The sequence below is a fragment of the Branchiostoma floridae genome, chromosome 6 (genome assembly GCF_000003815.2).
Source record: "Branchiostoma floridae strain S238N-H82 chromosome 6, Bfl_VNyyK, whole genome shotgun sequence".
In the NCBI taxonomy this organism is placed as follows: domain Eukaryota; kingdom Metazoa; phylum Chordata; class Leptocardii; order Amphioxiformes; family Branchiostomatidae; genus Branchiostoma; species Branchiostoma floridae.
Window position 1 is genome coordinate 20,267,612 of NC_049984.1, and position 12,903 is coordinate 20,280,514.

At 39.8% G+C, this 12,903-nt stretch overlaps 2 protein-coding genes across 2 annotated transcripts in view; one reads left to right on the forward strand and one right to left on the reverse strand.

Moving 5' to 3' along the window:
• Positions 1 to 6,125, forward strand: part of LOC118418182 (vacuolar protein sorting-associated protein 4B-like) — a 12,687-nt gene extending 6,562 nt beyond the window's left edge. Inside the window, exons 6-11 of the mRNA XM_035824020.1 lie at positions 7 to 13; positions 1,152 to 1,233; positions 1,775 to 1,906; positions 2,419 to 2,506; positions 4,530 to 4,670; positions 5,341 to 6,125. Coding sequence (XP_035679913.1) covers positions 7 to 13; positions 1,152 to 1,233; positions 1,775 to 1,906; positions 2,419 to 2,506; positions 4,530 to 4,670; positions 5,341 to 5,442 — 552 coding nt within the window. The 3' untranslated portion in view covers positions 5,443 to 6,125. The remainder of the gene's footprint in view (positions 1 to 6; positions 14 to 1,151; positions 1,234 to 1,774; positions 1,907 to 2,418; positions 2,507 to 4,529; positions 4,671 to 5,340) is intronic.
• Positions 6,126 to 10,441: 4,316 nt separating this feature from the next.
• LOC118417868 (Bardet-Biedl syndrome 4 protein homolog) lies at positions 10,442 to 12,897 on the reverse strand. Its single transcript, XM_035823620.1, has 2 exons — positions 12,771 to 12,897; positions 10,442 to 11,816 (listed from the first exon to the last, which is right to left on the reverse strand). Exons 1-2 carry the CDS (start codon positions 12,867 to 12,869, stop codon positions 11,505 to 11,507), a joined length of 411 nt encoding a protein of 136 aa, XP_035679513.1. The 5' UTR covers positions 12,870 to 12,897; the 3' UTR covers positions 10,442 to 11,504.
• Positions 12,898 to 12,903: the final 6 nt, after the last annotated feature.

Here is a 12,903-nt window from a genome sequence, read left to right on the forward strand (position 1 = left end):
GTGCAGATGCAAGGTGAATGATGGCAAACACATGCAAATAGAACTGAAGCTACATACTGTACCATTATGTTTGCAATGAAAGTACGCACTCCAATTCAGGAATCACTCACTCGCTCACGTCCCATAACCACAGTGGTCGTATGTACCACCAATTTGGGGCAAGTCTCAGACAAATCTGTGGGAGTGCAATGTCAAATGGAAAACTCAAATAAAGTACACACCTCTTCTTTGCCAATTTTGAACTGGATAGATTCAAATTTATGTTGTTTTCTTCTCTTTTCCCCAGCTAATTTTGCACTCATCAAGGACTTATATGCAATGTCCTTTGTAAAAATGCTTGTTTTCCCCACTGGCATTGTCTCTGCAGAATTATTACAAAATCATTCAGAAATGAGGAAATATTGTATACAAAAATGATATAGTTTTACAGCCTTCCTAGTACTGTAGCACCACCATGGTCTATTTCAGGCAGTCCTTTTCCCAATTCCCATGCAATAACCTCACACAAACAACATGCAGTAACTTTGTATTTTGAAAAGTTTTAAAATATTGTACTTAAATTGAGAAAATACAGTAAGAAAACAAGCCAAGATTTGTTTCTAGTATAGTTTATTGACCTTACTAAGTAGAAACAACTGGATGCTTTTTACAAGTTTTAGAAGACTTTATTATCATTACCAACACATAAATATCAGCAACAGACAAAGAGCCAAGCTTATGTTGAAGTAAGAGTAGGACTGATATTGAACAAGAATTAACAAGTTGTAACTTGGAGACAGGAAAAAATTAGAATAACATTGGAACCAGTTTAGTATTATCTTATTGTCAAAATGTAACGTAAAGCAGAGTTGATGATAAGTACAAGTAGTGTGCTTAAACATGCTTTCATGAGCTTGAAATGGGCTTTTTGTAATAGATGCACTACTGAGTACTGTATAACTAATACATGTAACTTTGAAAAGAAACATTTCTGTGTGCATTTCATGAAAAGTAGAATGTCAGCAAGACCTGCCAACTTAAAATATTGATGAATCCAAATTCTATAGCTTGGTAATACAAGAATGGTTTTACAATTTTAGTTTAATGTCAACAACCTGCTGTATGCTAGTGTTTTCATGTACTTACCTGTATGTATAACTGTTGTATTTCAGGTGTGGGGAATGACAATGATGGCATACTAGTCCTGGGGGCCACCAACATTCCGTGGACCCTGGATGCTGCTATCAGGAGACGGTAGGGAACCAGTCAGAGAAATTATAAGTTACAAATAGTCAGGACTATTTTCATCTAATTATTTCTTTTCTTTCTTCCTTTAGTGCCCACGATCATTATGTCAACTTGATAAGTATGGCACAGTCTTTATTTAATGTCCTATCCGAGGGACGTCCCTAGCCAAAGCTAGGTGCTCATTTTCCCCTGAATGAAGTGGGTAAGTCATGTAAAGTGCCTTTGCCAAGGGCACACGAAGGGTTCAAACTCGGGACCTCTTGGGGCTCAGTCCAACGCGCTGCCACTACACCACCAATCTCACGTAATTCTACTGTACATTGGAGTTGTCATCAGTGTGTGAATGTAAATGGGTGACATATTGGGTGATATTTTGAAAAGTGATTGGCTGCTGAATGGTGTGCATTTGTTGCCACATACACAAAAGAAACGTTCAACTAATGCAATGTTTATGAAAACAACAACTCTTAATCAATTAACTAAGTAAAGCTAAAAGGTACATTTATAGAGCAAAATGGCAACATTTAGTACATTGTTTGTTGTTTAGGTTTGAGAAGCGCATCTACATCCCCCTGCCAGAGGACCATGCTCGTACCACCATGTTTAAACTGCACATCGGGAACACACCCCACAACATGTCCGAGACAGACTTCAGGGACTTAGGCAAGCGCAGTGATGGGTAAGAAACACACACACTCTCTGTAACCCTGTGTTTGTTCCTGCACTTACCTCTCATTTTCGTTAATTTAACTCTTAGTGGACTTGACTTGACTTGACTTTATTCAGATCCACTTTTAGCTATTACAACAATGTCAAACATTATGTTGCCAGCTAGTGGACGAGTTAGAATTTGGAATAGTTACAGGAATTGTAGGTGAAATATGTAAATTAGCCACAACAACTTCTGTACTGTTCAGGACTTAGCACTTATCTACTTTAGCACTAGATAGAAGCAGTAGATGTGAGTAGTGCCGGCTCCCGGGATTAGAACTCCGGTCAGCCAGCTCAGGAGCTCGGGCCAGCCAAAGTAAATGCAGGCTAGGCTAGGCTAAACTGTCTGGACTAAAATCACGGTATGGAAGTGTACCATGTCCCTATTCTCATGGAGCATGTCGCCAGTAGTAAGAAAAGAAGTCCCACTGCATATGTGAATAAGAATTGTGGAACTAGTAAGACCCTGTATTCCCACAGGTACTCTGGTGCTGACATCGCCATCGTGGTGCGGGACGCCCTCATGATGCCTGTCAGGAAAGTGCAGTCTGCCACACACTTCAGAAAGGTCAGGTTCTTTTTACACAACCTGGTGTTTTATACAACTGACATTTCTGTGACTGTCTGTCACCTTATTTCCACACACACACACACACACTGCAGCGTAGGTGTCGCTTCTTACAGATGTGGTCCCAAACATTTAGTAGTTACACATTGTATACATACAGATAGTCAATGCACTGTTGACCCAATCATAAAGGACTGTATTGTATACATTCGGGTAACTGTTGCTAAGTAGCAATCATTATGATAAAAGTGCAGCCATGCACAGAAGCTCAGGCTCTCTTGTGCTTCATCTGTTGTCTTTATACAAGACTGCCTCCCAGGAGCTAAAGGCTGACAGTAATAATGTCCACTTCTCTTCACACTGTCAGATAATTCTTTGTAATGTTCATTCATTTATTATCAAGTAAGGTTACTGGTAGAATTAAACATCCATCCAAATTTTCTCAGCAGGACTACAGTATTGTCCAAGATTATGATTGGTGCCTGTAGTCCATGCACATTTATTTTGAAGATACATATTAGGTACAGTCAAACCTGCCCAAGACGACCACCCGGGGGACCGGACAAAAACGGTCGATTTGGACAGGTGGTCGCTGAGAAGAGTATCGACTCAAAACATGCCCTATGCAAAGTATAACGGTTTCCGTTGTGTTTGATGGCAAAATTAAATAGTAAGCACACTGCAAGCACGCAAAGAAGCAGTAAGGTATTTAATGTCAACTACAACACGCACACTGTAAATTGTAAATTTAACCCCAGCTTTTATACGATACAGTATAATATTTGTACACTAACGTTTTAGACAGTAAGGGAACTTTGATGCTGTCAGTTACCATACAAGCCTTTATTCGTCGCTGTGTTCTTGATCGCCGTATCTGAAATAACTACGGTGCACCTTTCGAATTCTATGCCCGGTACGTCCCAATAGCGTACTTACCCAAGGGTGAATGTACAGTACAGTTGGACAAAAGCACTCACACAGATCTTTCTTTAAAAGGTATGAGCTACACAGATCTTTCTTAGAAATTCCCTCCCATATTACAGTAGACTGCCCCATTGACTCACCCATTGACCGCCGCAATCTTTATTCTAAACATAACATCGTAATGGCAGTCAAAATCCGACGCAAACTGGTCGATTTCGCGCTAGTTATCATAAAAAATCGATGAAAACCTCAATTTTGAAAATGATGCGGTCGTTAAGGGGCCCAATTTGGGCCGGTCGCGGTCGCGTTGGCCAGGTGGTCGTTGAGAAAGGGTCGCTTAATGCTTACGTCAATAGGGAAAAAAATCGGGACCGAGAAAAAGCGGTCGAAATGGCCAGGTGGTCGCTGAGAAGAGGTGGTCGCTTGGGCAGGTTTGACTGTACATATAACCTGACCATGTACCTTGTTGTGAGGCTTGTGCTCATGAAATGTTTGTAGGAACAAGCTACAGTACAGTCTGAAATAATGTCATACTGAGTCTACTGACAAAAGTTATTTGTACATTTGTGAGGGGTAGCCCCATGCTGAAGGACTAGAAACCTACAAGAAACTTGCATCTAGAGACTAGAATCATCAAAGCTGCAGAGTTGGACAAGTTTTTTATAAATTCACTTCCCCTGTAGGTCAACTATTTGAAAAAAATCTGGGAGTGTGGTTCAGCAGGCTAGTAGACCTAATGTTACACCTACCCATAGAAATGCCCATGGAAATCACACTAGCCTAATTGGGCACAACAGTACATGCACGTGCCTGATCAGGACTGTAACTTGCCTGGGCCATCAGGCCAATGCAGCTGTCTTACCCTGGGCTGTAGTTGTCAATGTGAAGCTGAGTCAGTGAACATTGCTTGACTACATGGGACCAGGGGTATGAAATGTTTATGAATAGTGTCTAACTAAACTGTACATAGCAGGAGCATTGAGGACAATGTTAGATATCTAGTATCTCTACTCAGAATGAATTTGGTGAAACTGAATAGTGTTGATAAGGTCGTCTGCATTACAGATGAACTGTATGTTCACGTAAACCTGATTTGCAGGTGCGAGGTCCATCCAGGGATGACCCACAGCTCATAGTGGATGACCTACTGACACCCTGCTCCCCGGGCAGCCCAGGAGCTATAGAGATGGCCTGGACAGAAGTACCCTCCGACAAGCTGGCCGAACCTGTCGTTACTCTGGTAAGCAGTGTTTTAAGCTGTACAGTGGTCTTAAGTAGCGCTCCAGTGGTTAGTGACCCAGCCTCTGGAACTAGAACCATGAGTTTGATTCTGGCTGTGTCAATCACCCAACATGCACAGTTACAACTGGAAGGGGCTGCAGTCCTTGGGACGTGACATTATTCATTGTACTTGTTGGAAAGCCGTTAAACTGTAAATAGTATCTGTCTTCTTTGTCTAATTTATCTTCAGTAAACTAAATTAGTAAACTAAATTGGATCTCTTGGATGCTACCTGAAACTTCTGTTTCTAAAATCATAGCCTGTTACTTGAGTAACTAGTATTTGGCATATCCTATCATACCCCCCTCACATTAGGCGAAAATCGATCAGACGACGAGTCTGCGAGTTCAAAATTACGAGGAGGTATGACCCTGCTGCCGACGAAGAAATGGCCGAGTTCCCCCCTTCCCGTCAAGGTCATGTCTCCTCGTAATTTAGAGCTCGCAGACTCGTTGTCCGATCGATTTTCGCCTAATGTGAGGGGGGTATTACCTGGTCCAGACTTCACATTGATTTATCATTAACTGACTTAAAATCACTCTTACTGTCTTCACTTTTCCCCCTATACATGTACTTACTGTATGTAAACTTTTGTCACTTTTCTGACTGCACCATTTTGTTGGTTGCAGAGTGACATGATGCAGGCCCTGAGCAGGACTCGGCCCACCGTTAATGAGAACGACCTGACAAAGCTGAAGAAGTTCACAGAGGACTTTGGGCAGGAGGGGTGAGCTGACCAGGGACACCGGGAGTAGCGAGGGACACATGAAATATCAAACAGTCAATCTGACAAGCTAGAAAACATGTGGCTTTATGACTAGTCACTAAAGACTCTTAGTACTGAAGTTATGGGGGGGGGGGGGCAAATGTAAAGTGAGAAGGAAAAGTGGACTGATAAATGTACAGATAAGTTGTAACTTTGGGTTGAAATACTGAAACTGAAAGTAATTACACTGGAACACTATCTCTTTCATGTACATAATATGTATTTAGTAGAGTTATCAGGATGCTACTTCAACTTAGTACCTTTAGATAAGGCAAAAGGGTTATGGTAAATTTGCTCGTGCAAACCTGATTTGGGAAGGCATGCGCTGAATTATTTTTGGAGAATCTGATGTGCATCAGTAATAAATTAGTGTATCAAGTTACGGATATTGGGCTTGTGGTGAAGTTTAGAGAAATTAATCTTATAAATTGTTTCATCAGATATGAAAAAGATGCCTTTAACAAATTATGCACAAACTTGTACATGTATTTTGACATGCACTAGCACTACTATACTGTATACAAGTGCTGCTTTTTTTCTGTTCCTTATCAACTTGATTGTGCTTGTTGTAACAGTACATAAACATAGAGTTGTCTTGAATGCCCTGCATGAATGAAACCTTACACATACAATTTCCATTCTCTGGTAGTATGCATGTATGTAAACTATGTACTTACCTTTTGTATCCACTGGTTTGCCTTGTAGATGTAATGAGTTCAATTTTTGTACTGTTTCCAAGGGTCTTTTACAAATGTACATCTGGCATGTTTCTGTGTGCCCAAGGCAGTCATCCAGATGTAGATATAGCAGAATGAGTAGTCCAGTCCTGGCATTGGTGGATCAATGATGACATTAACCTGGAACAATGTGATGCTGCAGATTTGAGATGACCTTTATTTTGAGACCAGGTGAAGGGAATATGCTGCCACTTGTCACCAGTGCTGCATACCTAAACTTAGGTTCAGGCTCACGTCTGCACTCATAAGTTTGTACAAGTTAGTGCAGTTCTTGTCCAAAGTACAGGTACGCAGCACTACTTATTGCTTATGGAGATCTTCTGTCTCAGAACAGACATTTTCATCAGTCTTGCACCACACCCAGCAGAACTGACACAGACAGATGCCTTTGGTCAGAATATATCTCAGAGCTCTCACCTTTGCTGGAGTATTAGAATTATGATGATTTTTGCTAATCAGACCAAAACCTATCAGAGAGGAATGATGAACCTATATTGGAAGGCTGTAGGCTGCAAGATTTCAATTTTGCTGACTAATAATTGTTCAGATACATACAGTATGTGTGCACACATTCTTCTTTGTCTTCTGTAAAGCAGCAGCACATACCACTAACTCACTACATGTAGCATTACCTGGAGCAACTGTAAATTTTATATTTAGTAGTGACTGTCTATACCACAGAGCCCCCATACAGGCTGTGACAGCCTGGCTTTAGTCTACACTAGGGCTGGGTATTGGTACAGTGTACCGGTACAAAACCGATATTTTCTCATCGGACCGGTCCAGAAAAACCGGACCTGAAAAAATTTGTGGACTGGATGTTGGACATTAACAGATTACTTGATCAGGCATTCACACGTTTTGGCACTTGAAAGTGGAAGAAAAGAACAAGAGTAAAGTCAGAGCCAGTGTGAGTCTAATTATCCACCAAACAGATTTCTTTGTAGTGAAATGGACCATTGGTATGAGTCATACTGCATCAGGTTCAAGTCCGGACCTGGACCTGATCCTCTGGACCTGAACCGGACCTGAATTTCCTGTACCGGTACCCACCCCTAGTCTACACACATTCAAGTCAAGGGATTGGCACTGATGCCTGGCAGCATAAAATTTCTACAGCATGAAATATTTGGGATCATGTATGATATATCTATGTTTACATATGTATATATATCAGTCTTCTTGATATTACAAGACTGTACCATTCTTCAGCAAGTCAGCTTTAGTTTAAAAATATGCAAAGAACAGTCATTATTAACCTTGGAACAATCGTGTTGGGATATAGGTTTTTTGCAGCACAGGTTCTTATCTTAAGGTTCACTCGGTTCATTTGTATCCTTGTCTTTTATGTCAAGTCAAGATATAGTGTGTTTTGACTGTTAAATAAGTAATTTCTGTTACGAAAAAGAATAAAAATCTTGAAAATGTTCTAATTCAGTGTCTTTTTTTTTCAAATTTCTTCTGACCAACCAGTATTTCTATTCAGCCACAAAATATACTTTGATATAGTTATCATGAAAAAGCCAAGGTTAGCAAACTTGTATCAAATAATTTAAGTTAAATGATCAAAAAACCCTTAAGACCAAGTATCTGCAAGGATCAAACAATGGTGGCAGGGGTAAAAAAAATCGATTTGGCTCATATTTTGCTGTCATAGTACTTGGTACCCAACCCCTCAAAATAGCTTTCTTTTATATCAAAACTCCTCGTTGCCATGGTAATGAGCAAATCAACTTTTCTGGCCATTTTCCCCAATTTTTGCATCTTAAAAACACAGAAATACAATGTTTAACACATTAGCATTGTCACTGCAACACCTATGAATATATCATCAAAGCAAAACAAGATCTCAATAGGCCAACATTTTGACTTTTGGAAATGAAATGTCTAACAAGATAAAACTTCAGTGCTCAGGCAACATAAAAATAATGTTTCAAGCTTTCAAAAATGTAAATTTTGGCCCAACTTTGTAACACTAGATGTACATATAAGTGCCACTCTGGTAGCTTTTTTTGGCTTGAAATTTGTATCCTGTATAGATATCTTGCATATCTATCAAATGCATTGTTGCAAAATTTGGTAACTTGTTTGGTTGTCATATGGTTGTCCTAAAAAGTAGGCCAGTTTTTGCGTTTGGCAAAAATTGTAAATTTTGGCCATGTTCATAGTAGTATACATGACAAAGTGAATAAGAATTCTTTGTCAAATGTAGTACTTTGTGAAAATTTTTAATTTTAGCCATGTTCAAAGGCTACCAGTTTGCAGATTACAAAAGGTGTCCTAGCATAGTACTAAATGTCTGAGTTTTATTTGTAATAGGAATGCACACCATATTCTGAGTCATTTGTGAAGATTAGTCATCCAGGATACATTAAAATTGAAGAAGATTCACTCTTTACTTCTGGATACTTTAAAAAACTTTAATAGACCTTTCTTCATCAGTGGAAAAAAAACGTCTATTAAAATTTTTAAAGTCTCCAGAAGTAAAGAGTGAATTTTCTTCAATTTCATATTCTGAGTCTATTAATTTTAATGTTGACAGCAGAGTTACTTACTGTTTTATTGCGTACAGAAGTAAAAGACTTGATGCAATGTTTTATCGCTCCAAGTCCTCTCACATGTTTCATTGAAATTTGGAAAATGCGTCCAAGCTTGTTTTTTCGGACCTTTCTTGTTACCTGTGCACATTGAATTTAAAATGATCGTTCGTTCGTTCGTCCAATAGCCTTTTAATCGGCCGTAGGCTGATTAATCAGCCGTAGGGGCAGCACAACATGTTATGCTGTATCAATAGGCATTTTAGTCCCCTGGCGGCGCCTATCTCCTCTCCGATGTCATCCATAAAATTTGCTTGCTGTTGTGAATCATCAGTCAGCTTGTGTACATGTATACCACATACTCTCAAAGCAGAGGTTGATGTAGCCCGGATAGGCTGACAATGTTTACTGACGGTCTGGAGTTTCTGAATATGTCATGTACTATGTATAAATCTGTTAGATGTATATTAAACAGATACAGCTTTAACTTTTTTCATCCATACAGTGCAATCAAAAAGGCACTCTCTTTTATTAAGAAAGAAAACAGGTATTAACAATGCATTATTTTATGTTCATTAGGCCTTGTTGATTTGATTATATGGATGACATCCTCTGGGAACTCCAAAACTGATGCGAGCGAGCGAATAAAAAAAAAAGTTTGGCCAAAAAAAAAAGTTGCCTCCAGTATGAAATCAAAGTGGCCAGGAAGGTTGAACATAGGACTAAACACTCATAGTATGGTATACCAACAGTTAGGTGTAGGGACCAGTACATTATACGGGTGCAAGACATTTTTTTTCTTCTTGGACCAATCCCAAAAGAATCAGAGGAACAGGTTTCGCCAATTACAAAATGGACACACTATTTCATCAGGCATTTTGGGTCTTACTGGGGCCAAGAAGACAACAAGAGAAAGTCAAGTAGAGTTTATAGTCAATTGTACCAAGTTTCTACAGTCAAAGGTACAGAGACAGTTAGCCTTTATTACCTGGAGATGGGATTTTTGGGAGTCCAATAATCCAGATTCCTTTGTAGCAAAACTGATCAATTACCATTGTTTTGAGTACCGCCAGTTCTCAAGTTTCCACGGACAATCAGGTCCAGGTTCAGATCCGGACCTGAAAATGATCCTCTGGACCTGAACAGGGCCTGAATTTTCTGTACTGGTACCTCCCCCTACCAACAGTAGATTTTTTCTTTCTGTCCTTTCACATCTTATTCTTTGACTTTAGATTTATTTTGGCATTCTATGGCATTAGACTATGATTAGTTATCTGTTTTCTGATACTTTTTTTTTTCAATCTACAGAATATTTGTGCTCATTTTACAGCTGCTTTGCACAGTTTATTGTGTGGTTGAAAACTTTTTTTTGGAAACGGCCGAAACTTGGTGCGAGCGCAGATGTCATCCATAGAATCAAATCAACATGGCCTTACTTTTGGGGAAGGGATCACAAGGAACATGGATGACAAACAGCGTGGCACAAAATTTAGCAGAACAATACTTCAGACAGTAGCAGTGAGCTGGAAATTCCAGCTAGGTACTAAACTTTGACCATTACATGGTGTGGGGACGGTGTGGCATACATGTACATGCAACTGGTAGAGCGTTGGGCTCGGAACCAAGAGGTCCCAATTGTCCCTATGCACCCTATGGGGCAAGAAGGTCTTTTTACAAAATAACAACAAAGTGGTCTACAATGTATTTTCTTAATTTTGTACTGTAAGACAGTTATCATGCCATCTGTCTGTGATAACATAACTGTTTCAAACAAAAGGTTCAGAAAACAATGATTATGTACCAACTACTGGAAATGCATTTAAATTTGCAGGAAGTCAAGTTTTGAGTTCGTGCTAGTAACGTTAGGTAATTTTGAGTTTGCTGTGATGTGGCCACTGCAAAAAAACATGAACATAAACTCACTGAAAACATTTACATTGCATTTACAGTATATCATACAGAAATTAAACATTCACACAACACCATTCAAAATTACCTCCTTGTACAAAACAACTATTACACAGAGACGAGGATGTGTTGAAGCAGTCCTACATGATTACACACACACTTGGAGCCAGATTAGAGTCCTCATTTGTTTCTACTCTGCATACAACAGCAAATACATGAAGGTTGCAGGTACACAGTATGAAACAATAGCTTAATATATATACATTCTCTGGTGAAATAGACAGCTTAAATCCCATATCAGAAACCATAAGGAAAATATTAATCATATACTCCATGATATACCTGGACACATAGCATGTACATAAAGCTCAGCAATAGTTTTCTTCTATTCCATCAGGATTCCTCACATGTAAGAAACATTACAAACAATGAGAACACAAAAGCACAAGGTGAGAAGTTTTCCGGTGAAAACTTAGTTTTGACCAGACCATGATTTATTTTATTTTACAGTGTGTAATCATCGTGAAGTACAAACAAAAGCACAGTTTCATTTAAGTTTGCGTTTCTGCTTTCCAAAATGTTTTTTTGCAAATGGAAGTTCAGAACATGGAATCAAGAAATGGGAATATCACTTTGGGCCTTACTAGCACTGCTATAGTTGTGTTTAAGTCACCAAAATACAGCATTTCAGCCAGAATTGTACTGAACATAGACAAAATATACAGCCTTCTCATGTTATTTAACATCTTACATGTATGTCAGTACAATTATGGCTGAAATGCTGTATTTTGGTGACATAAGCACAACTATAGCAGTGCTAATAATGCCCATGTACATGTAAGCCCTCAGTCTGCCTCCATTGCTACTCTCCGTGGAGCTTCTCTCCTGCTGTCTGTTTCCTCCTCCAGTGGGTGGGAGGGGGGGCTGGGTAAGGCATCCAGGTCAGCTTCAGGAGGTGCAGTTGGCTCCAGTTCTGCCGGGGGCGCTGTTGGTACAGCTGTGTCCACTGCGGGAGGAACATCGTTTGTGTGTGCGGCAGGCAGGGGTGCCCTGCTGGGAGGCTGGGAGTTGGCTCCATCAGCACCCTGCTGTTTGTTCCACACCAAGTTTTCACCCAAGTGCAGAGAAGGACCCAACCGTGCTGCCATGTCCAACAGCTGAAACAGATGAGCAGATGAGCAGATGATGAATGGAGAGATCCCCAGCTTCTAACTTACTACTATTGTCAGTATGTCTATAAACACTAGGGATATTACTGTGCAAACAAAAAATACAGTATAATCTGACTTTCAATACACAAAAAAACACCACAATAAGTATAGTGATGTTACATAACAAAGGAAGACATACAGTTAACAACAAAATCATTCAAGCCAAAAATTAATTTTGTTATGTGAACAGTGTAAACCACTTTTGTAGGGAGTTGGACTCAATTTGTAGCCATACTTTCTTTTGTGTAGAGTATGCAATTATGTCGAAGCATCTTCTGTAAGTTCAGGCAGAAAATAGTAGGCAAAGATAATTTGTATCTTGTCATAAAGGTTGGGTACAGCAATTTGTCCATGTCAATAAGAATACTGTACAGATACAGACAAACGGAAGGGTTGGGTCTAAGGAGATGTTTTTCTGTCTTGGAGATATGGACTATTTTGTTGTTTATCAACTACGATTGGGCAAAATTTGTAAGGAATCCAGAGGCACTTTGCTCTTCGGTATCAAACTGCTGAAAAAATATTACAATGATCCATCTTCAGCTATCCTCAGTGAAGGCTTTTAGCAACACACCCCTGTAGTTCCAGAGCAGGCTGTTACCAGGGGTCTCAAACCTACATCACTTCTTCCTCCTGAGTCACCAAAAAATCAATCAGCATATCCAGCACAAAAGTAAAAAACAATTGAATCTATGCTTCTGCACCAAGGTCATCAGCTAGAGGCCCAAAAGTATATACGAGAACGCTTTGCATTCTATCCTGAGGTTTGTATGACCTCCTGCCGAACAAGCACACACACATATACACATGTACGATCCATACAGAGTAAAAACTACACCAGTCCTCCATTAATCAGAAGTAACCAGATGAAAATGAGGAAGTAGAGCTGAAGTTGAGTACCTCTTGGTCGACACTATTGGAGTGTTTCCTGGCCTCCTGTAGCTTCTGCTCAAAAACAGAGAACTGACGCACAGCCGCCTTCCGCTCACCATGGTTCATCAGGAACAGGCAATAGTTCAGGTTCACGGACGCA

Bases quoted from the DNA above. Each gene is read 5' to 3' on its own strand.
- LOC118417868 (XM_035823620.1), bottom strand. From the start codon at position 12,869: ATGAACCATGGTGAGCGGAAGGCGGCTGTGCGTCAGTTCTCTGTTTTT. The intron at 11,817-12,770 runs GTACTCAACTTC...CATCTGTTTCAG, and splicing joins CCAATAGTGTCGACCAAGAG to CTGTTGGACATGGCAGCACG.